Source organism: Lepidochelys olivacea (genome assembly GCF_965140295.1).
Source record: "Lepidochelys olivacea isolate rLepOli2 genome assembly, chromosome: 3".
NCBI classification, from domain to species: domain Eukaryota; kingdom Metazoa; phylum Chordata; order Testudines; family Cheloniidae; genus Lepidochelys; species Lepidochelys olivacea.
The window spans coordinates 130,056,305-130,082,484 of NC_140413.1; the positions used below are offsets into that span (position 1 = coordinate 130,056,305).

Below are 26,180 nucleotides of genomic sequence, written 5' to 3' on the forward strand. Positions count from 1 at the left end.
CATGCAGCTGGCCATGTCAGGATGACATCTTCTGCAGTACTTGTTTCTAAACATTAGCATGCCACAAAAAGAACATGAAAAGAGAGAAAAGATGTCTAAGAGACTGTGACTTAGGAGATCTGGATTTGATTCCAGACTCTGTAACAGATTTTCCATGAGACTTTGGCCAAGTCACTTGGTGTCTCTGTGCCCCAATTCCTCACCTGTAATATGGGAATAATAACACTTCTTTTCACCTACCTTGTGTATTTAGATGATAAGCTCTCTGGGGCACAGACAGCCTCTTACTATGTATTTACACAATGCCTAGCACAATAGAGCCCCAATCTCAGCTGGAGAATTTGACCACTACTTTAATACAAAGAATAAATTATAATAATAAGGAAGAGTGATGCACACAATTTGGGAAAAGACTCTACTATTTTTTCCCTTAAAGTCCCTCACTGTTGGCAGGGCATTTTAATCCTGCCAGGAAATTTTACAAATGTCGGTGTCTGCAATTCTGCACAACATGAGTTAACTCCCAAATGGACACACATATCCCTGGCAATTCTGCACAGCATGAGTTAACTCCCAAATGGACACACATATCCCTGGCATACTTCTGAGTGGCTGGATGGCAACAAGGACTGAAAAGTAATCCTAGGAAGTAGTCATTTACAGAACTTGAAAGACTTGTTTATGTTTTTAGCCAGGACTGCCATTCTGCCAATCCACCTGGCTATCATCCATCAGCTACAGACAGTCAATCAACTTTGGATGAGAAACTTCTTTGGCATTGCTTACTACGTTGCTTTGGAGTGCCTCAGACCTATTTTGTTTTTATTAATCTTGTCAAAATGTCAAAGTCAGGTTCCCTGTTTACAAGCTCTGAATTGCTCAAAGTACATCGTCCATACAGTCTCTCACCCGTCCAGTGTTGGCAATGCAAATGCAACAGCCTGTACTTTTCCCCTTAAACATGGTCCTTCAACACAAGAAGTTAGATGAGTTGGTTATGAGTCCCCCAGGGGAGTTCGGAGGGATTAGGAGATGGAGGTGCCTGTGTTTTATATGGCTTTGATAAATGTTCTAAGTGAAAGAAGTTTGTCAGAAGTGAGCTAGTTTTGCAATCTAAATATCCGTGACCCTTTAAACATGAAAGTTTATAGCGTCAGTTTTTCCCTAGATGCTACAGTATATCTGGTGCTTTCCAAATAACCTTGTTTTGGGTTGACAGGCCCAATCCTGCATGGTGTTTATCACCCTAAATTCCCATGGGATGCTCCAGATCTTAAAATATCAGATCCTAAGACTGATCTTTGCATCTTTTTTTTTCTTGATTAAAAAATACAATTTCTGGTTCCAGCAAAGCAATACAGCTTAATTATCTGTGATATTAGTCTTCTCAGCTTACAGGAGATATTCTATATCCATGAAAGGGCCACTTCTTCTTGCTTAGGAATGCCACACTCCATCATGTTTGGGGACTAATTGATGGCGGCACAGAGTCATGTCAATCATTCTCACAGAAAATCTTGCAGAAGGGAAAAGCTCATTTTGCAAAACTTGACATGTTTCAACTGTCCTCTGTCCTGGGAAGCTGTGACTCTGAAAAAGATCGGGGGGTCATGGTGAATAATCAGCTGAACATGAGCTTCCAGTGTGACGCTGTGGCCACAAGAGCTAATGTGATCCTGGGACGCATAAACAGGGGGATCTGGCTTAGAGGGGTTATTTTACCTCTGTATCTGGCACTGGAATACTGTGTCCAGCTCTGGTGCCAACAATTCAAAAAGCTGTTAATAAATTGGAGAGGGTTTAAAGAAGAACTATGAGAATGATTAAAGGGATGGAAAACCTGCCTTATAGTAATAGACTCAAGGAGCTCAATCTATTTACCTTAACAAGAGATGGTTAAGGGGCGGACTTGATTATAGTCTGTAAGTACCTATATGGGGAACAAATATTTAATATTGGGCTCTTCAATCTAGCAAGAAAGGTATAACACAATTCAATGGCTAGAAGTTAAAGCTAGACAAATTCAGACTGGAAATAAGGTGTAAATATTTTAGCAGTGAGAGTTAACCACTGGAACAATTTGCCCAGGGTCATGGTGGATTCCCCATCAGTGACAATTTTTAAATCAAGATTGAATGTTTTTCTAACAGATCTTCTCTGGGAATTATTTTTGGGAAGTTCTATGGCCTGTGCTATACAGGAGGTCAGACTAGATGATCACAGTGGTCTCTTCTGGCCACAGAATCTATAAATCCATGAACATGTGGAAAACATGGTGTGACCAGATATTTGGAAAGCAAACCCTGAGATACCTGCCACCATAAATGGGATTGAAGTGAGAGCTGGGGATGGGCAAGTATTTTTCTTCTACCATAATGTCCCGGTCTTTTTTCCCAAATCCAAACTTTTCTTCTCCATCTCACTCTCCCAGTTACTTCTCTGTCCCACATAACGTACCTATTCCCCACTCCTCCCACCTTAAAAGACTACTAGGCTAGCTACTGGCTTCAGAGTAGCAGCCATGTTAGTCTGTATCAGCAAAAAGGATGAGGAGTACTTGCAGCACCTTAGAGACTAACAAATTTACTTAAGGTGCCACAAGTACTCCTCGTTCTTTAGGCTAGCTACTGTGGCTGTTTTGCTATGGTTTTTGCTGATGTCATTGCAACATCTCACTCATTTTCTGCTGTTTCTGGGGCTGGCTGGGCCTATGCTGGGCCCCAATGAACTGTCAATCTGCCTGCTGCTTTTTCTTTACACTTACAACTCTGCCATGCTCTGCATTGCTGGGCCTCCCAGGTTGCACTAGTAATCCGCAGTATGCGAGCCAGCCCAGTGCAGTGAAGAAGAGGTCAACAGGGAGAGAAGCAGAGCATTCAGACTCAATCCAGGCATAGCTGGTACCAAAATACGCAGAGAATTAATGGAAAGTTACAGCTGCAACAGAAGTGGGTGAGTGAAGGATGGAGTAGGGCATATGCAGAGGGTAACCAGACACCTCACCAGATCTACTGAAACTGAAACAAGTCCCTGGTGTCATTAAAACAATCAGATGCACTGAAACTATCCCCCAAAAGTGGGACATCATGGTTGCACCAGGAAAACCTAAGACATTACCATGTTGTTTGTGTGTGTGTGCCAGGAAACTGTTGATATAATTGAATAGTCACTGTCAAGAATACACCCAAATATTAATAGGGTATTGTCCTATTAAACCAATATGTTTCTACTCCCAGGCACTAGGCAAGAAAAATAAATTCAGCTGTTCCAGTTGTCAAAAATGTCAATGCTCCCAAAATCCACCCCTATTTGGGGGTTGGGGGGAAGAGGGGTTATTATCCCACTTTTTTCCTTTTAAATCCATTTTTATACAAAGAATGATGTGCCTATTTTTTCGCTACACTAGGGGAAGGAGGGAAGATTGCTAACAAAGTGTCCAAGAAACTCTGCCTTTAGAATGAGAGTTTGAAATAAAAACCCCAAAACAAAAGGCCAAATGCATTATATGTCTTTAGTTCTACTTTTTTATTTTAAAAAAAGTGTGTCTGGCCTTTTATGTGTTTTCTCAATTCTGTGTACGTACTTTAAACAGATGGTCTGAGCACAGTCAAAGTAGAAGGTGCTTTAATGAGTTGTAGCCTGCCGATTATATATAATGGAAACAGGGCATATTTCTTTGCAAAAGTTACCTAGACTACCTTCAGGTTGGTTTCTCTTTGCCATATTAGAATGGCTATAAGGTGAAAAGCTTTAAAAGCTGCCTTCAAATTATCATGACAAAGGAACAATAAACATAGGGCATATTTCATATCTCTCCCTGCCTGTTTTTCATTAGGCAGACAAGATTTTTTCAAAAGTCATTTTGCAAACCTTTGCTTTTCCTTGTAACCAAGCAGCAAGGGCAAAATACATGTAGTTTGTAATGTTTCACCCAGGCAACTTTAGATCTTGTTCACATGAGACCTGTATGTAGAAACATGAGTCAACTAGATCCTTTTCTTAAAAAGATAATGAACTGCTATCATTCAGCCTTTGTATTTCCCTGATTACTGCTTATTATGCTTTAGTGAGAGCCTGAGTTCTTCCTCAATATTTTTATCTCATAATAATGTGAATGTTAGGCATACTGGGCTGGATCTACCTGAGCACCTGCAACTCCCATTGACTTCACTGGGAACTGCAGATGCTCAGCACCTCTCAGGCCTGTTATGGTAGAAATACGAATACTCATTTTAGCTAAAATAAAATCCCTGACTGTGCAGGCAGACACCATGCTGCAGCAGCAACATCCACAGGCTGGGAACCAGGGAAAACGCCTGCTGCCGGGGAAACCCACTTCTGATCAACCTGCAGGGGTCTTTGCCGTGTTGCAAATGTTACGTCCTGCCCCAAGGCTCCAAGGTTTTCCCTAGAGGTCCTATCTGGCTGTAAGATAGGAAACTGAGGCATGACTTCACCCAATTGAGCCTTAATCAGTTTTCACCTTTATTTATTAATTTTCACTCACAATCATTGTCACTTACAGTTTCTGATTATATACATATGATAGATAATAAAATAGATAAGATGGAACAGATAGAGGCCCAAGTTACCTTATTCCAGGATAGTAGGAAGCTTTTCTCCACTTCATGATGGTTGTCTCCAGACAGGTATTCTCCAACTCTAGTCCAGCAGTTCCTTGAGACTGACACGAGGAGTCTGAGGACTTGAGACTGGCTAGGTGATGAGAGTGAGACTGGGATGGGGAGTTGGGGTGGAGAAAATACAGGCTTGGAGTGGACCAGGGACAGGTTGAAGCAGAAGAGGTCACTTGGAGAGGTGGGGGAAATGGGCAGAAGAGTCTGTGCCCATTACAGAACATTTCCATCCAGCACCTGGAATAGAACCCAAGATTGCTGAGTCTCACCATTCCTCTACTGTCTGCAAGTATCTGTGAAACCCACAGGCAAATCGAGTGTCTCATCCCCCTCTAGTGCTGGTCCGCAAACAAAGATGACAACCGACTAGTGCTATCACGTGACACTCCATTAGCTTAGGTGGTAGAAGTCTGTGTGATGGATCTAAAGGTTACAGTCTTTAATTCTATGATCATATATTATTTTCTTTCACAGGGTCCCTGCTTCGTTCAGTGCACTAGATGGACCTGCTATGAGGGAGAATCACAATTAAGTAGCACAAGAGATTTGTGTGTAGGATCCCTGTTGCAGAAGCTAAAAGACATGTAATGAATGAGGCAGGGAACTGCAGGAAGAGAAAGGATGGATTCATCATTAAGGCAGTTGAACACTGTTCTGGAGAATGAGATTCTATCCCTGCCTCTGCCACAGAATTCCTATGTGTTGCTAGTCAAGTCACTTAACCAGAGTTTTCATACATGGTCATTAATTGTGTATACCTCGTTTTCTGGGTGCCTGATTTGAGATTGTGGGGTCCGAATTGCAGAAGTGCTGAGCACTTACAGCCACAACTGAAGTCAATGGGAGCTGTGCTTTACACCCCTGAAGTAGTATATAATGCTAAGTACTCTGAAAAATCAGTTTGTGGGCATCTTACATTGGACACACAACATGAGTGAATATTTTTTACCTTAATTTTTCTGTGCCTCAGTTCCTCATCTGTAAAATGGGGATATCACCCCCTCATCTCACAGAGGCCTTGTGAAAATAAGTTAATGAATGCTTGAGAAGCTTTCAGATACTATCATGATGATCTCCATAGAAAAGTCCACAAGGAACTTAATTCTGTCTTCAGGGCAGGGCTGGAATAGTGTGCAGTGAATAAGGCCTGGGGCCACACATTGAACAATGAGGAGAAGACAAAATATTGAATAGCTGCTCATTCAGTGAGCATGGTCCATTCTGTACACTGAATGAGGCAGGGTGCTGTGGACAAAATACTATATGACCATATAATAATAATGTATATGGCACAAGAGCATCAAATTAAGGTTATACAGGCAACCTTAATTCTGCATTTCCTAACTTTTGAGTGCTTGCTTGACTTTGCAACATTAATAATGACCGTTTAATGTTATTTTTTGTGTGTGGCAAATAGATATTATATATTCTAGTTAAAGTCTCCTTACAATATTGCTTTGATTAACTATCTCAACCATGATGTTTGTAGCTATGTAGTTAACTATGACAGCAGGACTGAAATCAGGTAACTTTTAGGAAGTGCTCTAGAATCTGAAACTTCTCAGGTTTGGGGTCCATTTAGGGATAAAAGAGTGAAGAAAGAAAGAAGTCTTGAAACTTCTACAAATTTACTCCTACTCTTCTTTCCACCACTCACTAGGTCCCCTCACTCCCCCCACCCCACCCCCACCCCCACCCCCACTCCCACTCCATGTAAGGCTATTCATGGTGTTTCCCATATATTTCCCATACACTTCTCATTTGAGGCTTGATCGTGCACCATGCAGGCATGGTGCTGCACATGAGTACAAACTGAAAAGTGATGAGCGGGTAAAGAGGTACAGGGGAACCCAATTCTGCATCAATGAGAATGCTTCTCTGCAGCAGTCAAGTTACTTCTGCCTAGTGGAAATAGGAGTAAGCCTGAAGCATGGAACACAAAGCTTAATTCCTCATTAGCATGATCAGGATTGCACTTAAGCACTCATCTCCTCAGACATGCCCATTATCCACTCATACCCTCCTCTCTAGAGCTGTTCAGAGTTTTTCCTTGATGGTACTAGATGCCTCACCTCTGAATGATGGGAAGCACCCTCCTCTCACCTTGACCACAGAGCCGAGAGCTCTAGTTCCAGTGCTCTCTTAACACCTGTCAGCCTAGAAAGTGATAGACGAGATTCCAGAACAAGAACTACGAGGAGCCTGAGATCATTTCCCTATTTAAGCCTACCTAGAGTTTGGAAAAAATTATATGAAAAGCTGCAACTGTATCTCAGTGAGGCAGCCAAGCAACCTTTTGAAAACATCTGTACTTCAAACTAATGTAACATGTTCATTTCATCATCATTTTTCAAGTCTCCACAACAAACTACAAGGCCTTTCCTTTATTTCCCCAATTCCTTCCCTCGCAGCAAACAGACTAGTGCCAAGACATTTGGCCGGACGAACACCGCAGCTGAGTAGAAAAATTGAGACAATCATTTTAGACTCGGACAATTTACCTCAGTGTCACTGGTGTAATCTCAAGGAGAGTGGGATTTAATCTATTCTTCAGTATCGCCTCTTTCCAGATTACCTTAAAAGGCAAAGATATCTGCACATACTTGAGTCAGATCACAAAGTCCAGTTAACGCACAGTGAAGAGCCAGAATGTCACAAGCTACCATACAAATTACTTTAAGCTCTACAGGAACAGCTATCGACTATCATGCTATAGACATCACCTTAAATAAACTCCCTCTGCATTTGGCTAATTCCAAATAAAAATCATCTAAATGTAGGCTCTCCTGCTTGATTCTTGTAGCAGATAAATGGAATTCATCTGAGCTCAGTGCTGTTCACATTTTGCAGATGGAGGTACGGCACCAGTAGTGTCTCTAACCCTTACAGTAGGGGTTGTCTCCCACTGTTAAAGCCTTCCTTAAATATAACCATATTTAGAGATAGAGTAATTACACTGCAAAACTTCCCTTGTACCTTAACTGGTTACATGATTCCTAACTCCATGTCCATGACAGTGTGCTGTCCAACAGTTAGGGTGCTTGACCTCACCCTGGAGAAGGATGTATGTGAGTGATGCTTGTAGCAAGTTGTAGGTACATAGTTATAAAATACACCCCATGTTGTGCGAAAATTTTATCAGCATGAGTTGTGAATATTTGCAGTGCACATGATTTTGGATCAAAGTTGGTATTTAAATGTAAATCATTATCAGCAGATTCAATTCTCACTTTTAATTGGGGAAAGAAATTGTTTCTTTTCACACATTAGTTCCTACCAATCTGCAGCAAAGACAGGTGATTGATTCCCTTGCTACCCGGTTCCTGCCCACTTTGGATGATTCAGATGAGGGATGCTATCAACAGCTGTTGATGGACAATTATGTGAATCGGAAAAAATGAAATATCAGGGCAGAGACAGGCACTCTGAGTAATAAAAGAGGTTTCCCTTGCTGAGGAAATTACTCCCTTTCCATGCACGTCTTTGGAACGGACATTGTTAATTTGTCACTGCCTGAGGAACAAGGAGTACATCCCCCCTCTCCCCATGCCAATAGGAAAAAGCAGGTGGATAGTATCCAAAGGAGAAGCATAATGTTCTATTTCAAACTGAAGAGAAAAGAACACTATTTACAGGGAGGTTTCTCCACAATTTTTGTCAGGATGTGTTTTTAACTTGATCCAGCTGTCCAGCTACTTTGGACTTTAGAGAGCTGAGGAGAGTAAAGAAATAAGAATTTTGTTTTTAGGCTCTTAAGGGCCAAATTCTTTTTGTTTTTTTTGCTTCTTAAGGGCCCTGACTCTTCCTGTGTTGGGCTACCGAGGCAGCACAAAGCAGGCAGAAAAGGTGCCTTAAAGGGGCAGCCACGGATTCCCCCGACAGAGGGCAATCATTAGGTAGAGCTGGTTAGGTTGGCTCACCTAAGTTTGCTTAAAAGAAAACTTTCCCCTATTGTGTTTACTCCAAAAGCCTGAACATCCAGAAGATAATTGAACCATCTCTTACTGTGTCCAGTATGAACAGAAAAGGGGATTTGAAATCTTAATTATATTGGGATTTCTGAGCCTCTTGCTGGAGGCAGACATATTGGTGGGAAGGCAGACATATTGGCACCATATTTGACATCAACAGGAGGTCTGAAGACCCTATAGCAGGGAAGGGGCAGCGGCTAACTCACCATGACATTAGGGTAAACATTAACATAAAAACCTCAGTACTTAAGGAAAGCATTTAAACTGGAAATGTTTAAACTGACCTTATTAGGACTGTTAACCCTTTGGAGACAGTGGGCCGAATTCAGTCCTGAATAAGAAGAAAGCCAGCCAGAATGTTTTAAGCACCTAGCTAGAGACCGATCCAGGTGGCACTCACTCTGCAAGGAGGCTACGTCCATTTGGGTTTTGCCTCGATGATAAGAAGGCATGCCCCTTCGGTGGAGCTACACTCATTTACATCACGGCTGAATGTGAGTGTGCGGGTGTCTGTCTAACTAATTTATCCCTATTCAGTCATCTGACTGATAGCTTGGGAAGAGCCAGCAGTGCAAGAGTTAAGCCAGTATTAAAAGGACTGGGACTTTCTTACAGTCCCTCACTATCCTGTGGACTCCCCAGAGAGTTGGATGATGTCACTCTTTTGGCAACTCCGCAACTTGCACTGCACAAGGGGGATCCAGCCAGCAGCTCTCCTATTTATACCTTGCATGGGCTCCCCAGCTGCTTTCTGCATGGGAGTTAGATAACCATGCAGTACAAAAGGAATCTAAAAAGGGAATTCTCAATGTCACTGTTGAGCTAAGGGATGAAGTCAGAGGGCCCAGGACAGTACAACAGCAGCCCCTACCCTCACTAGCCCTGCTACAGTTACACAGCTGCCCGGATATCCAGCAGGGGAGTTGGCCAAGAGAGCTACGGTAGATGAACTTAACAAAGATGTACAGTAGTAGTGAACCCAGGTGTACAATGACCATCTGTTGCAATGACACTCTCTAGTCTTGCAGTTGCCAGTCGCACTCTAACAGAGTTTGCAATTGAGAATGATGCATCCGGGCACATGACCCTGTCCCTTATTGCCAATTATACTAACTGACAACCTGTTCATGTACAATTGCACTGCTAGTTAGAACAGCCAAAAAAGCATCTGGAGCAGCTTAAAGGAAAATTGCACCTCTCTGTTTCTGTGCCATATTCTGACCATTTACTGGTAAAATGCATTTCTGGCTCTATGACAACTGGAATTCTTTTCATTCAAAAATGCAAAATATAGATTTGAACTTTCAGTCTGTATGAGTAAAAAGACTGTACTGATAGCACTGAAAATTGAAGTAGAGTTTATCATTTAAAAGAAGAGGTTGCCCGGACACAAGGATTGGCCATCAGGAAATCCCGTTTCAATGCCTAGCTTTGCTACATATTTGCTGTGTGACCTTGGGCAAATCACTTAACCCCAGCTTCTGACCTGGGAAGTAGGGATAATGATCCTTTGTAGAGTACTTTTGAGGTTAACAGCTGGATAAGTACTAAGAATTATAATTATGACTCTCTCTGGCTAAGCCCTCTATACATAACAGCCAGCATGGCAGCATGCTGTTATTCTCTATTATTTCTCTCCTGATGAGCAACTACAAGGACTAATACTAGTGTTCCCTAAAAGTTCTTAGGTGTCTCTTTTATCTCCTGCAGCTTCTGTTGTGCACGCTCCACTTTTGGAACGTAGACCTGTTTGGAAGAGCGTTTGCATTTTGCTCTGATTGTTTGACTGACAGTCCTGGAGACTGAAGTCCTCTCTCCACAGAACAGGTATTCCCCAGCAGTAACAGGGCAGGTTTCCCTATACTGCCTTGCCAGCTTGTCTCCACCCCTGATGTGGAGGGGTCACCTTTACAAATGACAGCGTAGTTAGTCCAGCCTCCATGTCCATTGCCTATTCCATCCTGGACCTCTGCTGAGATTGCCAGCAATATTGCCAGTTGAGATAATAGTTTCTGTGCTGTGGAAACCGGTCCACTGGACTGAGTTAGCCTAAGGATTTTGGGTCACTACTGGATTTGGCCAAGTGACTTAAATGTAAAAGACTCTGTCACTCCTTACCAATTCCCTCAGCCATTCAGAGGTCTGTATTTACTGCTTATGTGGGTTTTCAAGTGGTGGATTGATAACTTACCATATATCGTGCACACAGGCACAGCAGTGGTTTTTATGCTTCCTGCAATAGGACTAGTGCTGTTCCCTTGCTCTAGCAATATTTTGGCTATTTATTGCCTATATAATAACACAAAGCACCCAGAAGAACAGAGCTTGCTGGATTTAGCCTCCTCTGATTTAACCCTGCCAGGGGAGACAGGCTTGGTGAGCAGAGCTCCTCAGACCTATGCTTTTGTCTTCTTTAAAATAAGGTTTCTGTCACCATTCAACACAGTGAACAGCAGAACACTGACTTATGCACTGCAGGCCTGTTTTCCTTGAGTTGGAATAATGGGTGAGCCATTAATGAATACTAACAGCAGGGCTGTTCTGTTTATACAGTTGGCAGAGCTGTGACTTGTGAGTGACAGAGCCCTACCTCAAATGGAAATTACCTACATTCTGCAGTTGAAATACTGCATTATGTGCGAAGGCTGCAGTGCTTGTTCCATGTCTCAAAACAAACTGCTGAACAATGACTCATGTGCTGGGTTGCGAATGGCTGGCTTCTTAGGGGGGCTATTTTTTGGGCAGCACACAGTATGGGAAAGCAGGATCACAGGATTTGCCATGCCAGGTAAGACCATTGGCCTATCAATTTAAGTATCCTGGGCCAGATCATCAGCTGGTGTAAAGTGGTATTGTTGACTTGGAATGGAATTATGCTAGCTGAGGAGATGAAGCCTTGCCTCCCATAGTGGCCAGTACTTTAGGGGAAGCCAAAATAACTCCATAATGCACCTAACTAATTATGTGGTGCTGCATATGGAAGAAAATTACAGTCACTAAGGCTACATCTTCACTATGCAGCACTGGCGATGGCAAGTAAGGTATATGTAGCTTCATGCTGCAGTAAAAAGCAGGCTGCACCCTCACTGTGGTGTGTAGCTACATATCAGTGACAGACTCCAGCGGCTGGGAGGCAGCAGGAAGAGTCTTCTGCAGCTCCCTGCTGCTAGAGCCTTTCACTGCAGTGAGGAAAGGCTCTGGCAGTGGTGAGGCTGTGGGGAAATCTCCCTGCCAGAGCTTTTCCCCACTGCCATAGACTTTCCCTGCTGTGTGGGGATAGGCTCTGCAGTAGGAAACTACCCAAGCTTTTCCCATTGCCACCCGCCTGCCAGAGCCTTTCCCTGCTCCAGCAGCAGGGAGCTGGTAGAAACTTTCCCTACTGCCTGGGTCTTTCCCTGTGGTGGAGCTAGGCTCTGCAGCAGGGAGCTACCCATGATTTTCCCATTGCCACCCCCTTGCCAGAGCCTTTCCCCACTGAGGGAGTCTTTTCCTACAGCAGGGAAAAGCTCCAGCAACAGGGAGGCAGTGGAACACTGTACTGCTAAACACAGCAGTGTAGACGGGGAGACATGGCTTGGGTGAGAAGAGAGCCGTGTAGGGTCTGTACTCAGGTGCATACACACCCCCTTCAGTCTTGTCTTTATTCTACTCACCTCTGCCGTGCCTCACCAGCCACACTGCTATTTATACTCATGCACAGAGGGCTATGTGCACGGAGGGCTACAGGCTGCTGAAAGAAGTGTGCAAAGTAGATGTGCCTTAAGTTAACACTGGGGGAACTCCAAACAAGTGGGCTTGTAAGGAAACATAGTAAAGGGGACTCAGAGGTGCAAGTATGCTAAGGGCTTTTGGTTTCTGTGCTTGTCATAAAAATAAAGGGAAGGGTAAACCCCTTTGAAATCCCTCCTGGCCAGGGGAAAGCTCCTCTCACCTGTAAAGGGTTAAGAAGCTAAAGGTAACCTCGCTGGCACCTGACCAAAATGACCAATGAGGAGACAAGATACTTTCAAAAGCTGGGAGGAGGGAGAGAAACAAAGGGTCTGTGTCTGTCTGTATGCTGCGCTTGCCAGGGACAGAACAGGAATGGAGTCTTAGAACTTTTAGTAAGTAATCTAGCTAGGTATGTGTTAGATTATGATTTCTTTAAATGGCTGAGAAAAGAATTGTGCTGAATAGAATAACTATTTCTGTCTGTGTATCTTTTTTGTAACTTAAGGTTTTGCCTAGAGGGGTTCTCTATGTTTTTGAATCTAATTACCCTGTAAGATATATACCATCCTGATTTTACAGGGGGGATTTCTTTATTTCTATTTACTTCTATTTTTTATTAAAAGTCTTCTTGTAAAACACTGAATGCTTTTTCATTGTTCTCAGATCCAAGGGTTTGGGTTTGTGGTCACCTATGCAAATTGGTGAGGCTTTTTATCCAACATTTCCCAGGAAAGGGGGGTGCAAGTGTTGGGAGGATTGTTCATTGTTCTTAAGATCCAAGGGTCTGGGTCTGTAGTCACCTAGGAAAATTGGTGAGGCTTTTTACCAAACCTTGTCCAGGAAGTGGGGTGCAAGGTTTTGGGAAGTATTTTGGGGGGAAGGACGCGTCCAAACAGCTCTTCCCCAGTAACCAGTATTAGTTTGGTGGTGGTAGCGGCCTGTCCAAGGTGTAATATTTTGTACCTTGGGGAAGTTTTGACCTAAGCTGGTAAAGATAAGCTTAGGAGGTTTTTCATGCAGGTCCCCACATCTGTACCCTAGAGTTCAGAGTGGGGGAGGAACCGTGACAGTGCTGCTCCTCTCCTCTTAAGTGCAAAACCACCACTCCCTTCACTGTGTAAGCATCTAAGTTTTCAGATTCGTGGAGGTGATGTTGTGGGCTCCTGGGCCTCTTGTGTTTGTAATATCAGCAATGAAACTGGCTCATCTCTTCTCTGAAGTGACAGAAAATCACAGCCCAAGGCTCTATCCACATTTGCACCCAATCAGAACTTGTGCAGCTTGGGGTGGGAGAGGCAAAGGTGGCTATAGTCTAAGCCACCTATTCACTTTCTCAGATCATGGAGCTGAACCAGCCCCTGGCTCAGTTTAGAGCTGCTTAGTGCCTGTTCTAATTTCTGTTGGCTTTAATGGTGTCCCAAGGGCAATTACACTGATGAGGAGAGCAGAACGCACTGTGTCAGGCACTGCCTCCTTATAATCAAGCCTAGCGGTTGGAACATGGGTCACGGCGAGGTGTAGGGTTGGGCCTGGCCCAAGGGAATCGAGATCCAGGAGTAGGCCAAGGTCAAAACTGAGATCAGAGTTCATAGACAGGGGAATCCTTAGCTGCCCTGATAGGTAGCGTCAAGGCAACGTGCGGCTCTCTGCTGACAGTGCCCATTTCAGTAGGCCTTAGCAAAAAACAGTTCATACCAGTGTTCTGACAGCACATTGAATTACAACATATTCAACCAATGAAACACGAGACAGACTCCTCACATCATCAAAACAAATAACCTTTGGTTAATCAGAGCCCAGGAGCACTAGACACATACCTAACACTGTGACTTTTTCACCTTTTTTTTTCCTGTGGAAAACTTTCATAGAATCATAGGGTTAGAAGGGACCTCAAGGGAATCTTGACCCATTTATCTCATAACACTTAAAAATCCCACCTCTGGTTTCATCTTGGGGACCAAAAGGAAGGACTCCAGGGACCACCTGTGTTCCATGGACATTAGTTTGAAAATGACTAGTCTAGCAATTCTTCCTTTGTGGCTTTTACAAATTAAGCCTTTCTTGGTGTCACATAAGCTATAGCAGGGAATCTCTTCCATACCTGTGATGAACAGCAGAGGAAGGATGCTGTCCTATGGTCCTGGTTTCAACAATGAGGAGCCCTCTGCTACCCTTACGGAGTACGGGAGGGTGGGGGTGGAGCGCAGAAGTTCCCTGAGAATGGGAGTGACTCCTTGCAAACACATAAATATTGTGTATTATTATTATTATTCTAGTCCTAGGTCTGTGGTGACTTCCAGAGGCTGTGTAACTTGAATGGGGGAGAGACATACCAGTTTAGTATTGATCTTTAATATTTGGATGCAAACTTTTTTTTCAAGTTTAACACTTGGGTTTTCTGTTCTTTTGCTTTAAACTTGGCCCAACCTTTCCTACAATCCCAAAAGGCAAGTCCAAGAAACATCACTGAACTATGATATCATATGGAAGCCCTGTGGCCTTGCTTCTTTATATGTGAATTTTTGGGATCCAACCAATTTAGTGTGGCATAAAAAAGTCCTGTAGGTTGTGGTGACATTTCTTTTCTGATAGGTTAACTAACATAAAGCAACCAAACAAACAGGATGTGTTCTTCAACAGATTACAAGGGAAACTTGCCCACAGGGGAAGTTTTGTCCTAACCCCCTATTGGCTAGAGGTGGTTTTATGCCCCAAAGCACCAGGGGTTCTCCCTTCCAAACTTTAAACAAGCAAAAAGTGCTGCTGGAAATAACTTGGATTACAACACCACCATACCAAGTGAAAAGCTCAGGGCACTCTTTCCCCAGTACCTAAAGAAAAGAAGAAGAAGAAAAATCCTGCCTGGATGCAAGGTCACAAATTCAAAATTCTGATTTCAGGATGATTAAACCTGTACCTAATCAAAAGCCCTTAAGTCAGATATGAAAGCAACATGTAGCTCGCTTTTCCTGTACAATACTGTAGCTGCCTTTTGATGCTGTTTTCGGGAACTTGCCAGTTCATTTTTGAACGTATTTGTGAGGCATCAACAGCCTCAAATTACAGCAGTCTGAACAGCACAGTAAATATTTACACAAACCTGCTTGTGATGGTTTGAGCTGACATGAGTTACCTTTTGTGCTGGAAAGGGAGTCTGTATTTACAGCCAACCAGCTAATGAACATGATCCCAGCCATGCCTTAATACAGACGGCTCTTTCAATGTTTGTGGCTTTCAAGTTACAGGGAGCATAAACTTTAATAGCCTTTGTTAGGAGGGTCACCTTCAATCCCCTCGATTTTGTTTACAATCAGTCTGTCTTTGAGCAGTAAATGGTCAACTAGCATTCAGCTGTTTGGCCTCCAGAAATGTGTCCTTGTAGGTTGTTTTGTTTTTGTTTTAAACAGCCATTTTTATTTTAAGTTTACAGTAAAGGCAATTCTGTGATATGGATTTTTTTAGTTCGGGTGACATTTCTCTAGCCCCCCCAGCCCTTCCAGCTACCTGACTGGCCTGTAGTCTGAGGTGCAGCTGACATGAAGACAGGCAAGAATGAAGAAGCACTGTAGTGGAATGAGAACAGCAGAGATGCTGTTGAGGACAGGAGTCACTCCGTAGACTAATGAAAAGGCACTGGTCCAAATGCAGCACAGACCAGCCTTAAGACCAGGTTTCCAGTCTGATTGATAGATCTGACTGGATTCCAGTTACTCAAAGGAAGAATACTGTAGAACTGGTGAATATGTTACAGATAGCCTTGTAGACCATTATGCAAATCTTCTGTGCTTAGCCAACAGTTAAATAGCTTCTAGTTGCCCCCCTCCTTTTGTGTGCTAACCTTGGCATACAAATAACTTGTGATAAATGAAGCTGAAGTGGACAAGTTAGAACATCAGTGGTTAAAATTTTGCTGATCAGTTATAACATGGAGAATTTTTGAAGTCCTGTGTCATGGTTGTAGTGGAAGCCTAGAAAGCTTTTTTCTTCTCCATCATAGCAACTATGAACTCCCAATTAGAGGTAACGCTCCAAGTTATAAGCAGCCTGGTGAATCAGGACTACCTCTACTCAGAGACAGAATCCACACTTTCTCACTGTGAGCAATATTTCCCCTCCATCACGGATGCAAAGGTCAGGTTTAGATTAGATTGTGTAGCGCCATGGTAGTAAAGCCTGTGTCAGGTGGAACCAAACACTGCATCTTTCCTAGATACATTTTCTATGGTTTTCTTCACTGAGATTCTGAAGATATTAGGAGTTCTGGGGCCTAGAGCCTTTGAGGTAGACCCATCTCCCTCACAACTAGTAAAATCCAGGCAGGTTTGTGTGTGGCTGGGCTAGGGGCAGTGATGGAAATTATTGACTTCCTACAAAAGGCAAAGTTGCCAGGTACTCAGGCTGTTCTTCGTCTCCTCAAGAAACAATCTCCTGACACTGAAAATCTCACCATTTACCGCCTTTTGTACTAGGCATTATACAAACTAGAGCTAAAAGACGATCCCTGCCCCATGTCTAACCTTCCATTTTGGGGAAGGGTATAAATATGTTTGCGACAACGCAGGTCTGGTATGAATTTAATTTCTCTGATTTCCTTAGTCTTTTTCAACCTGGCTTTTGGTCTGCGTATGCTCAGGGGACTGTGAGGGTCTAGCTGGTTGAAGATCTACTGATGGACTAAAGTCAGGTATCCATGTTGATTTATTTGCTCCTTCCAATCTCTCCCCAAGTTCCACATCTGCTGTAATGGCTATGAGGTGTCACTGGCAGAGCGGAGAGGTTGAGGTGGCAGAAGGAGACTATATGGCAAGATATTTTTTTTTTCCTTTTTCTAAATGACTCTCTTTATGTTGGGGGGGGGGGTTTCCTTTGGTTCACCTTGAAAACTTGCAACTGACTTTTATTTTTGAAGGCCCAGTTTGCGAAATCCCTGATATCTCAGCCTTCTCCGACTCTTGTTATTTTATGAGACTTTAGCGGAAGTTCAGTGGTGATCGAAAGATCAGAAAACATCGACTCTCCCTGCCATGGAATGCTTGTCAGTAACCCAGGCAGGCCCAGGCAGGCCTGCAGACATGTACCTGGGAGTTCTCCAAAGCTCTACTCAGCCCCCTTGCTCAGCCTCTCCCTCAGATTCATTCTTTTTTTATAGTTGTCGCGAGAGACATAAAAGGACCTCCCTGTTAATAGGAAATTCCCTTCCTGCCTCTATATAGAGTTATTACCCATGCACTGCTCTTACTGTTCCTGGCCTGTGGCTAAACAGGGATTTCCTTTTTTTTTTTTTTTTTTTAGACCATTCTAAAAGGAGATCTAGTTATAGAGATATTGGGCCCAATTCTGATTTATACTCAGGCCCCTTTATGCCACTCTGGCAATGTTAAAGGTCTTTAAAAGGGACAGATATTACCCCCTGAAAATGCTCCCTGTGTAGGGGCCCCTGAGTTAGTGTAGAACTGGCCTAGCAGCTCTATACCAGCTCTGCTCCCAGCCCCCCAGGTTGGGGGGCAGGGAATGAGGTCTGAGCATGCTGCATCATGTTATTCTGTTGTCCAGGGCCCATAATGGGTCATGGGAAGCTGACCATAAGTTAAAGCAGCCCTGAAGCTGCTCTCATTTACACCAGATGCCAGGCAGGGGCCTTGCTGCCCCAGATTATAAAGAGCAAAAAGGTGGAGAATCAGGTTAATATTTATTTACTAATTATTAAGATATGAGCTAAGTATTATTATTATTATTGCTATTACTTCTTAATATAATTGTTCAATGTATTACAAGCACTGGGAAGGAATCTACGCCAGGGCTGGGTTCTGCTTTCATTTAAGATAGTGTAAATTGGAAATAACTCAAGTACAATCAATGTTAAACTAGACAAGAGAGATAAGAATTGGTCTCAAATATCATGGACTCTTAAAACACTAGCCCAACTTTGAAGAAGATCAAGTTTTTTGGACTCCTTTAAATAATCTTCTGTATAAATCAGGAAAGAATTGCTCACAGAGTTTCTCCTACCCTTCAATCCAGCATCACCATGAAATTAGAAATTAGCCCCAATGGAGTAAACATTCTGAATCACTACAATGAAAATGCTGTGTTGATGGAGGTAGATTAGATAACATTCATGTCCCAATGTCTACTGCAGTTTCCACGGTATGCATCCGATGAAGTGAGCTGCAGGTCACGAAAGCTCATGCTGAAATAAATTGGTTAGTCTCTAAGGTGCCACAAGTACTCCTTTTCTTTATTCATGTCCCAGATGGCTTCAGATAAAAATAATATATTCTGATTAAGGCGCAATGAGACCATTTTTTAGGACATTTGGATAACTTTTGTAGATTTACAATGTAGATGCTCTTCCTTAAAAGCATCTGCATCTCAATTCCATATTTTATATATATAATCATACAGCCTGGATAGAGTGGTGGAGCTTGTATAATGCTATAAAACAATCACTCCCTTTTGGTTTTATGCAAACTTTGTGCCTAATTCTGCCTCTTTACATTGAATAGTACTTGTGCTGTGGAGGTTAGAGAGGGTCAGAGTGCAATCCTCATTCCCCTGAAGATCTGGAAGAGAGAAGATGTCACTGAGTCCCCTTTCTTTAGAAAGGGTGGATGGATTTCTCTCACTACTGTAAACAGTAGCGGGCTTAGGATGAGGAGCTCAACTATGTCCGGGAGAGAGAGACCTCATAATACTGTACCTGGATAGGCCATCTGTGTCTTGTCTCTGAAGGACCCCTGAGGAGGTATAAGAATTGAAACACTTTTGGTGCTCAGTCTCTGACAGGATTAGGCCCTTGACTGCCATTACAGTCAATGGAAGTTCAGAGCACTCTGCAGCTCACTGTGGGGGTCAGCAGCATCTCACACGATTGGGCTCATCAGCACATAAGGTTTAAGAAACAAAAAAACCCCAGATCTTATGTGCTTGGTGAGAACCCCAAAATGACCAAGATCAGCACTTTAAATTATCAAATCAAACTGGAGACCTAAGTGGAGACCTGAATTTTCTTGATTTTCAGCTATTTGAAAGAAGTCAAGAGAACCCCACACTGAGAATACTTCTGAACACAGAGCTGGGAAAAACATGAGTAAAGGGGGTAAATTGAACTCAGGACTGTACTTCAGAACAGCCGCTTGCAGCCATGCTGAATTATGTAACTCCAGGAAGGGATGTCACTTAAAATGGTGTTTTGGAGAGTGTTGTCACAGCAGTTCCATCACTTCTGAATGGCTGATGCACTGATACTATGTATGTAATATGACTTTTACAAAGCACTGATTTTATAATACCTTGGGCAACAAGGGTGCTACATAATATCAACGTTTATTCCATGCTATTCCTGGGATTATTACCATTGTAGAGGCCATTCTTCATGCATTGCCATTACAACATAGCAGCTCCTCTGTGTCTGGTTGGCATGCAAGTTAGCCAAGTATTGGGGGAACCAACAGGTAACCAGGCAACTCAAATATTTCAATATCTTGGCAATAATGCTTATCTGTTACATAGCACTTCTCATTCGTAGATCTCAAAGAATTTTAGAAAGACAGGTAAATGTTGTCTTACCTCTTTTGGAGAAGAGGCAAATGACTTACCTTGTCCCTGTCCCAGCTTTAGCTCTACATGGAGAACTAGTACCCACACAACAGTAAATGATGTCGAAGTCAGCTTGCTGCTTCTCTCCCTGGCATAGGAGCAAGGGCTTGTGTTTAAGATGCTTGTCTGAACCTTAGAGAAGCTGGATTCAGTTCCCAGCTCCTCTGTGGACTTCTTCTATGATGCTATGCAAATCACGTAGGGCCTGATTCTGCCAGCCCTACGGCTGAGTAGTTGATTACTCTGTGCGTAACTCTACCGACAGCAGAGCGCGTTCCTGCAGAGCAAAGTACTATTCAGTATGAGTGAGGGTGACCAAACTGGCCCTAAACCTCATTGGTCCTTAGCTGTAAAATTGGATCACTAATACTTCCCTATCTCCAAGTGTCACTGAGGATAAACTGATTCATATTTTGGAGGTGATGTGCACTGTTGAAAAGCCAATAGCTTCCCCAGCTCCAGGTCCTGGCAACCCCACCTGTTACAGCTCATGTGATCATTCAAATGGTGCCTGACTACTCAACCCAAAAAACTAGATGGATACTACTTTTAGAAGGCAGCATCTTATAGACCGTGGAACCTGCAGATAGGTGTTAGGGAGGAGGATTTTCCAGACGTGAGTGCATACTGGCAGCTGGGGCCACTGAGGGTATGTCTACACTGCAATTAAACACCCCCGGCTGGCCTGTGTCAGCTGGCTTGGGCTTGCACTGATGGGCTGTTTAACTGGGGTGTAGACATTTGGGCTGGAGCCAAATTCTGGGACCTTCCCACCTCACAGGGTCCCAGAGCCCAGGCTCCAGCCCAAGTCTGAATGTCTACACCACAGTTAAGCAGCCCTTGAGCCCAAGCCTTGTGAGCCCAAGTCAACTGACAAGGGCCAGCCGTGGATTTTTAATTTCAGTGTAGACATGAAGGGCCAGGGCAGTTGCAACCCATTGCTTGTGCCAAGAATGGCCTTGTGAGAGTTTATAGTTAGAGCTGTGCTTACCCTTTCCTCTCCCAGGCTGCAGGAGTTTGGTTTGTTTGGGGTATTTGAAGCAGCTCTTGCAGTATTTTCCCAGGTAATTGAATTAGGGGTGCTTAGACCAGGAAAGTTAATCTCCATAGTATTTCATTTGTTGGTTTGTGAAACTGAGAGCTTCTGACCATTGGCTTGGTCTCCTTTCAGTTGTTTTATTAAAGGGATGGTCTCCCTAGGATGCAGGGGATTGGTGAGGAGGAGAAGAATAACCTTGTGGGTAAGGCACTAGAGGGGGGCTTAAGTGATCTGCATTTAGTTCCTGACTCCTTGTGTGACTTCAGCAAAGTCATTTAACCTGCCTGTGCCTCAGTTTGCAGTCTGTGAGATAGGAATAATGATACTTCCTTTGTCCTGTCATGTCTATGTAGACTGGGGTAAGCTCTTTGGGGCACAAATGGTCTCTTACTGTTTGTGCAGCATCTGGCACAATGGAGGACAATGTCAGAGGGGCTGTCTGGGTGCTATTGCAACACAAATAATTAATAACTGGCTCAGTGTGGCAGACCTTTGCCCGGAGAATGATACTGCCTGAACTCCAGTATTGTAGTGCAGTGAACCACTCTGAGTTATAGATGAAAGGAGCAATCCAGTTCCCACTAAAGTTAATGGGATTATTTCCATTGACTTCAATGGAAGTGGGATCAGGAACTTGCTGAGCACAGGGGATTCCCTTCCTTTCCTGTCCCTCCCTCCCCCTTTTGACTTAGCCAGCAAAAATGCATTTTTATGATTTGGAAAAGTCCCAAGGCAGCACACTCTCCAGCTCTCCTACTGCCCTTGTAGCTCAGTGTACCATACTGGGGGAGGAAGAGGTCACTGTGCTGAGGGTGCCCTGGGCTGCTGACACATAAACCTCTGCAAATTTCCATCTGCACTCAGATCACAGAAAGGAACTTTGTAAAACAGGAAGTTAAGCAATGTGTGGAAATCTGCTTCCCCCACCCTCCTCCTCTACGGCTCTGGATAGTTTTGTTTCATTTATTCTCTGTGACCTCTCATTATTTCCTCAGAGAAACAACGGTATATGTGAAAATCCTTATGTTGGCCAAACGATATTCTGCCCTCAAATGGGAAGCAACAATGTGAGAGAGATGGTGGGCTTGATTCACATCTCAGACCAGTTTTACGTTGTTGTAGTTGCATTCCTTCAGTGGAGTTACTCCCAGTTTACACTGGGGTAGGTGCCAGCAGAATCTAGTGCTGGCTTTTTCTTTAACTCATTGCCACTCCCCCTTGTACAGGCCTGTGAAGCCACCCACTCTTTTAGGGTCTATTTAGGGCCGGAATGTGACCCGGGGGCAGGCAGAGGGGACGGGAGAGTCCCGCCCTGCTCATTGTAGAGCCATGTTCACACTTCCTGCATCATGGTTGTGGTGCTGGGGGAGATCAGGGACTGCATGCCCAGTACTCCCACCAAAGCAAGTGGCCAGAAAGGGCTGGGAAATGAGGGGAGCCTTGGCTCTGAATCCCTAGTATGCTGGTCAGAAGAGTAAGCTGCACCTGGAAAAGGACATAAATAAGTTACTTATCTCTGGGAGCAAAGAAAGAAACACTCTCTGAGGGTATGTCTACACTGCAATTAGACAACCGCAGCCAGCCCATGCCAGCTGACAGGCTAAGGGACTCAGGTTGAGGGGCTGCTTAATTGCAGTGTAGATGTTTGGGCTCGGGCTGAAACCTGGGCTCTAGGATCCTGTGAGGTGGGAGGATCCCAGAGCTCAGGCTGCAGCCTGAGCCTGAATGTCTACATCGCAATTAAACAGCCCTGCAAGTCTGAACCCCATGAGCCCAAATTAGCTGGCACAGGCCAGCCGCAGTGTCTAATTGCAGTGTAGACACCCTGAGTTCCCTCTCCATGATCCTCCTAGGGCAGCACAGCTGTGCACTATCCCATGTATAAGCTAACTCCAAAGGTGCCTGCTAGTTTTTGGTGTCTGGATGGATGCCCTGTGTCTGGCCCTGGTTTGGATTTATAGTTGAGCACTCGTTGAGATTGAGTTGGAAGTTTGGGTGCAGAGTAAATTTGAGGCCTGTTCAGATAAGGTCTTTTTTTAAACTGAACCAGTTCCCCCATTTTTCCTGTATACCCATAAAAGAAAGAGGGAATGGAAGGGAAAGCATCTCCCTGTAGCTGTCTCTGGATACAGATAACTGACTTGATGAGTTAAAGATACCGTAGGGGTTTGATTCCCCCACTGCCTTGCCCCTGGTGTGGTCATTCACACCTGTGCAGGGTGTAAAATGGTATACGTGACTGGAGAATTCTGATCTGATAGCAATTTATCTCAACTCTGAAGGAGGACCAATCACTACACAAGGTGCAAGTCAGACTTTAGATCTCCTAGCTAGAATGCGAAGTAATAGAAGCCCCTCTCCAGAGGACCAGTGACCGGGATCACTCAATGCCACTCTCACAGAGGGGATCGGGACTTCGAAGGTGAATCAGCCAGTTAGGAATCAGAAAATGTTTTCAGGAGCATTAGCTAAAGGGAGATGAAAGCTATTGTGAACATTGCCCTAGCTAGGAATACTGATAACCTCTTCTGGCCTTAAGAGAGCTCATCTCCATCCTAAAACATTCCTAGCAACAACTGAGTTTTTTCCATAGAGAGAGTCAGAGGATGACACACAAGAGGAAAGCAAACAAAAGATCAGGAAATGCTACATGTTAAATCAGGGATGTAGGAAAGGTGAGTCTAGAAAGGAAATAACTGAAGGGAAGAGGGACAAGCATCGAACTGTACGGACAGGGATAGACTGAACAGAAGAAGCAAAGAATGAAAGGGACAAAATAGGAAGAGCAAGAAATAAAATACAAGAGGGGGAACATGATGAGAGCTTTGAGCAGCTGCACTGGAGCAGTAGAGGATTGTTTGGGAACAGTGATAAAATGCCAGGTGTGATGTCTGTGGGGAAACAGATGAAGCTGCTCAACATAAATACGGGTTTAATATAAATGATAACGCTAGCAGTTAGCGGAGTTATTAGTCAAATGTGCAAGACAACTAGTCCATTGGGGGGAAGATTCAGGTTGTGTGTCTGGTAGTGGGTATAGAGAGGACAGCGTCAGCTTCAGCAGAGGGTATCATTGGCTAAACCATTGGTTATAATAGGCGTGTTATTTCTGAAAGTTTGCTTTCCAAATTCTATCCCACTTTAACTGTCAGTGCAGCAGGATTATTAGTTCACACCTAGACTAAGGCAGCTTTTCAAAATATTGAAGATGGGATGCTAATCAGAACCCAGTGCACAGGGCCCTGTTGGAACTGGAGGCTTGTGTATCCATGAAAGGAGAAAGGCACGAAAACAAAACACAAGACAGCCTCATTCTCTAGTGCCCTGCACCTTGTGTGGTCATTTGCACCAGGGCAAAATAAGTGTAAAACTCTACCATGCTGATTCAGCTGTGTTTTACACCCACTGTTCACTCACTTTGCACTGGTGTATATTACTGCACTAGAAGCAGAATAGTGGAGAATCAGACCCACATATCCTTTATTTTTAAAGCCTAGTGTCTCCTTCACGAATCCCAAATACATATACTCATGCTGCTGGTATCCTCAGTAGAATCTTCCACTAGAGATTTTCCTCATGCTCTCTTAATCCCATAGCAAATATTTTGCTAGCTAATCATTGCACACAGAACTACTGCCTAATATTTTGTAACTAATAAAACTCATTTTCACAGCTGTGCAACAGATGGGATTTAAATGAAGAGCGCAATTGCAGCATATGGCCACAGCCCTATGTTGGAGACAGAGCCCAGACCCACCATGCCGACGGGAGTTCTGGGAAACATTATGTTCCAGGCAGTGTTGAGATCCATGTGCTCTGCTGTCTTTGGAGAGGATGCAGCATCTGCTCCCCGCTGCACCCGCCAGTTCTGATGGCCAAGGGGTGTGTGTGCATTTGGAAGGAGCAGCAGCTCATGTAGTCCATAACAGCAGCAGCACATTCACCACGGTCTGACATTGGTCAGTAAGTGAGGAGCTATGAAATCTGCTTTCCTGCTCAACACTGACTGTTATCTCACCCTCCCAACACACCACTGCGCCATTTGTCTGCTTCATCCACTTGTCACATCCTGCCTGACGCAAAGAGTCAGCTCCTCAGCTGGTGCAAATCACCACAGCTGCATTGAAGTCAATTGAGCTAAGTCAATTTGCACTAGCTGAGGATCAGACCCCCCTCCCAACGGGATTGTCTCTGAGACTTGCAGGGGCCACTTTAGCTACACGCAGGCCTAGGCGGAGGGCGGCAGATTGGTGGTGGCAATGTTGGATGAGGTCGGGGAGGGGCGGGGCTGCCCAAGGAAGGGGAAGGCTGCCAGCTAGAGCTATCAGAACCAGGAAACACCCTCCTGGGCTGCCAGGGAAGTGCTTCTACCCCTTCCCCAGTTGCTCCCACCCCTGCTGCAAATACGTTTGCGGCCACAGCTTAGGCACTGAGCGGCTCAGGGCTGCTCCTGGCAGCACCACAAGCTCTCCGCCCCACCCGCTCCATGTCATCGCCCAGCCGGCACCCGCTGCTCTGTGCCCAGCCCCCACAGCCCGGCTGTCTGGGCAGCCCTTGGCCCCTGCCCTGGCTGCTGCTACATCACCGCTGCCACTTCCACTCCACCGTGTCTGGGCTCGGGACGCAGTGCCATTATGTGAGCTCCGAGCCTGACAACGAGGCGCGCGTTCAGAACGGTGCGAGGGTTGCTGGGGGGCCAGGCTGGAGGAGCAGAGTGTGGGGGGCTGGGTGGTGAGTGGGTGGGCTGGTATTGCTTAGTGCGGGGGGATGGTCATGTGGCGTGGGCTGTGGGTGCTGAGTGCAAGGGGCTGGGCAGGGGTTGTGGGCTGGGATGGGCTGGGGTTGCTTAGCGTGGGGGGCTGAGCAGGGGGTGCAGACTGTGGCTGCTGAATTCGGAGCCTGGCAAGGGGTGTGACCTGGGCTGAACTGGGGGTGCAGAGTGGGGAGGGTGGAGAGCAGGGAGCTGGGCAGGGGACAGGTGACGTGTGGCTGGACTGGGGGAGCCACATACATGGCTAGGCCAGGGATGCAGGGACTGAAGAGACCACCCCCCACACACACTCTGTCCAGTGGGAAGGAGCCTGCCACTCCCTGAGTGGAGGGGATCAGCCCCCACCCCCTGCAGCCCAAGTGACTTCATGCAGGGCATCAGGGGACCAGTCTGTCATTGAATCCACCATCCCACTGGTGGGCAGCTGAGTATGGGAACCACTACAGTCTCAT

The 26,180-nt window shown here is 44.6% G+C and overlaps 1 protein-coding gene across 5 annotated transcripts in view; it reads left to right on the top strand.

Moving 5' to 3' along the window:
* The first annotated feature begins 8,954 nt into the window (after nt 1–8,954).
* Nucleotides 8,955–26,180, top strand: part of LOC311517326 (uncharacterized protein) — a 149,648-nt gene continuing 132,422 nt past the window's right edge. For 3 of the 5 annotated variants that reach the window (XR_014710665.1, XR_014710666.1, XM_084622053.1), the window contains exon 1: nt 11,185–11,396. Coding sequence is in view for 1 of the 5 variants with exons in the window: in XM_084622053.1 (XP_084478179.1) it covers nt 11,204–11,396 (193 nt within the window). In the remaining 4 variants the exon portion in view is untranslated. Of the gene's footprint in view, nt 9,103–11,184; nt 11,397–26,180 lie in introns of those variants that run through there. The other 2 variants (XR_014710663.1, XR_014710664.1) reach the window with 1 other exon arrangement.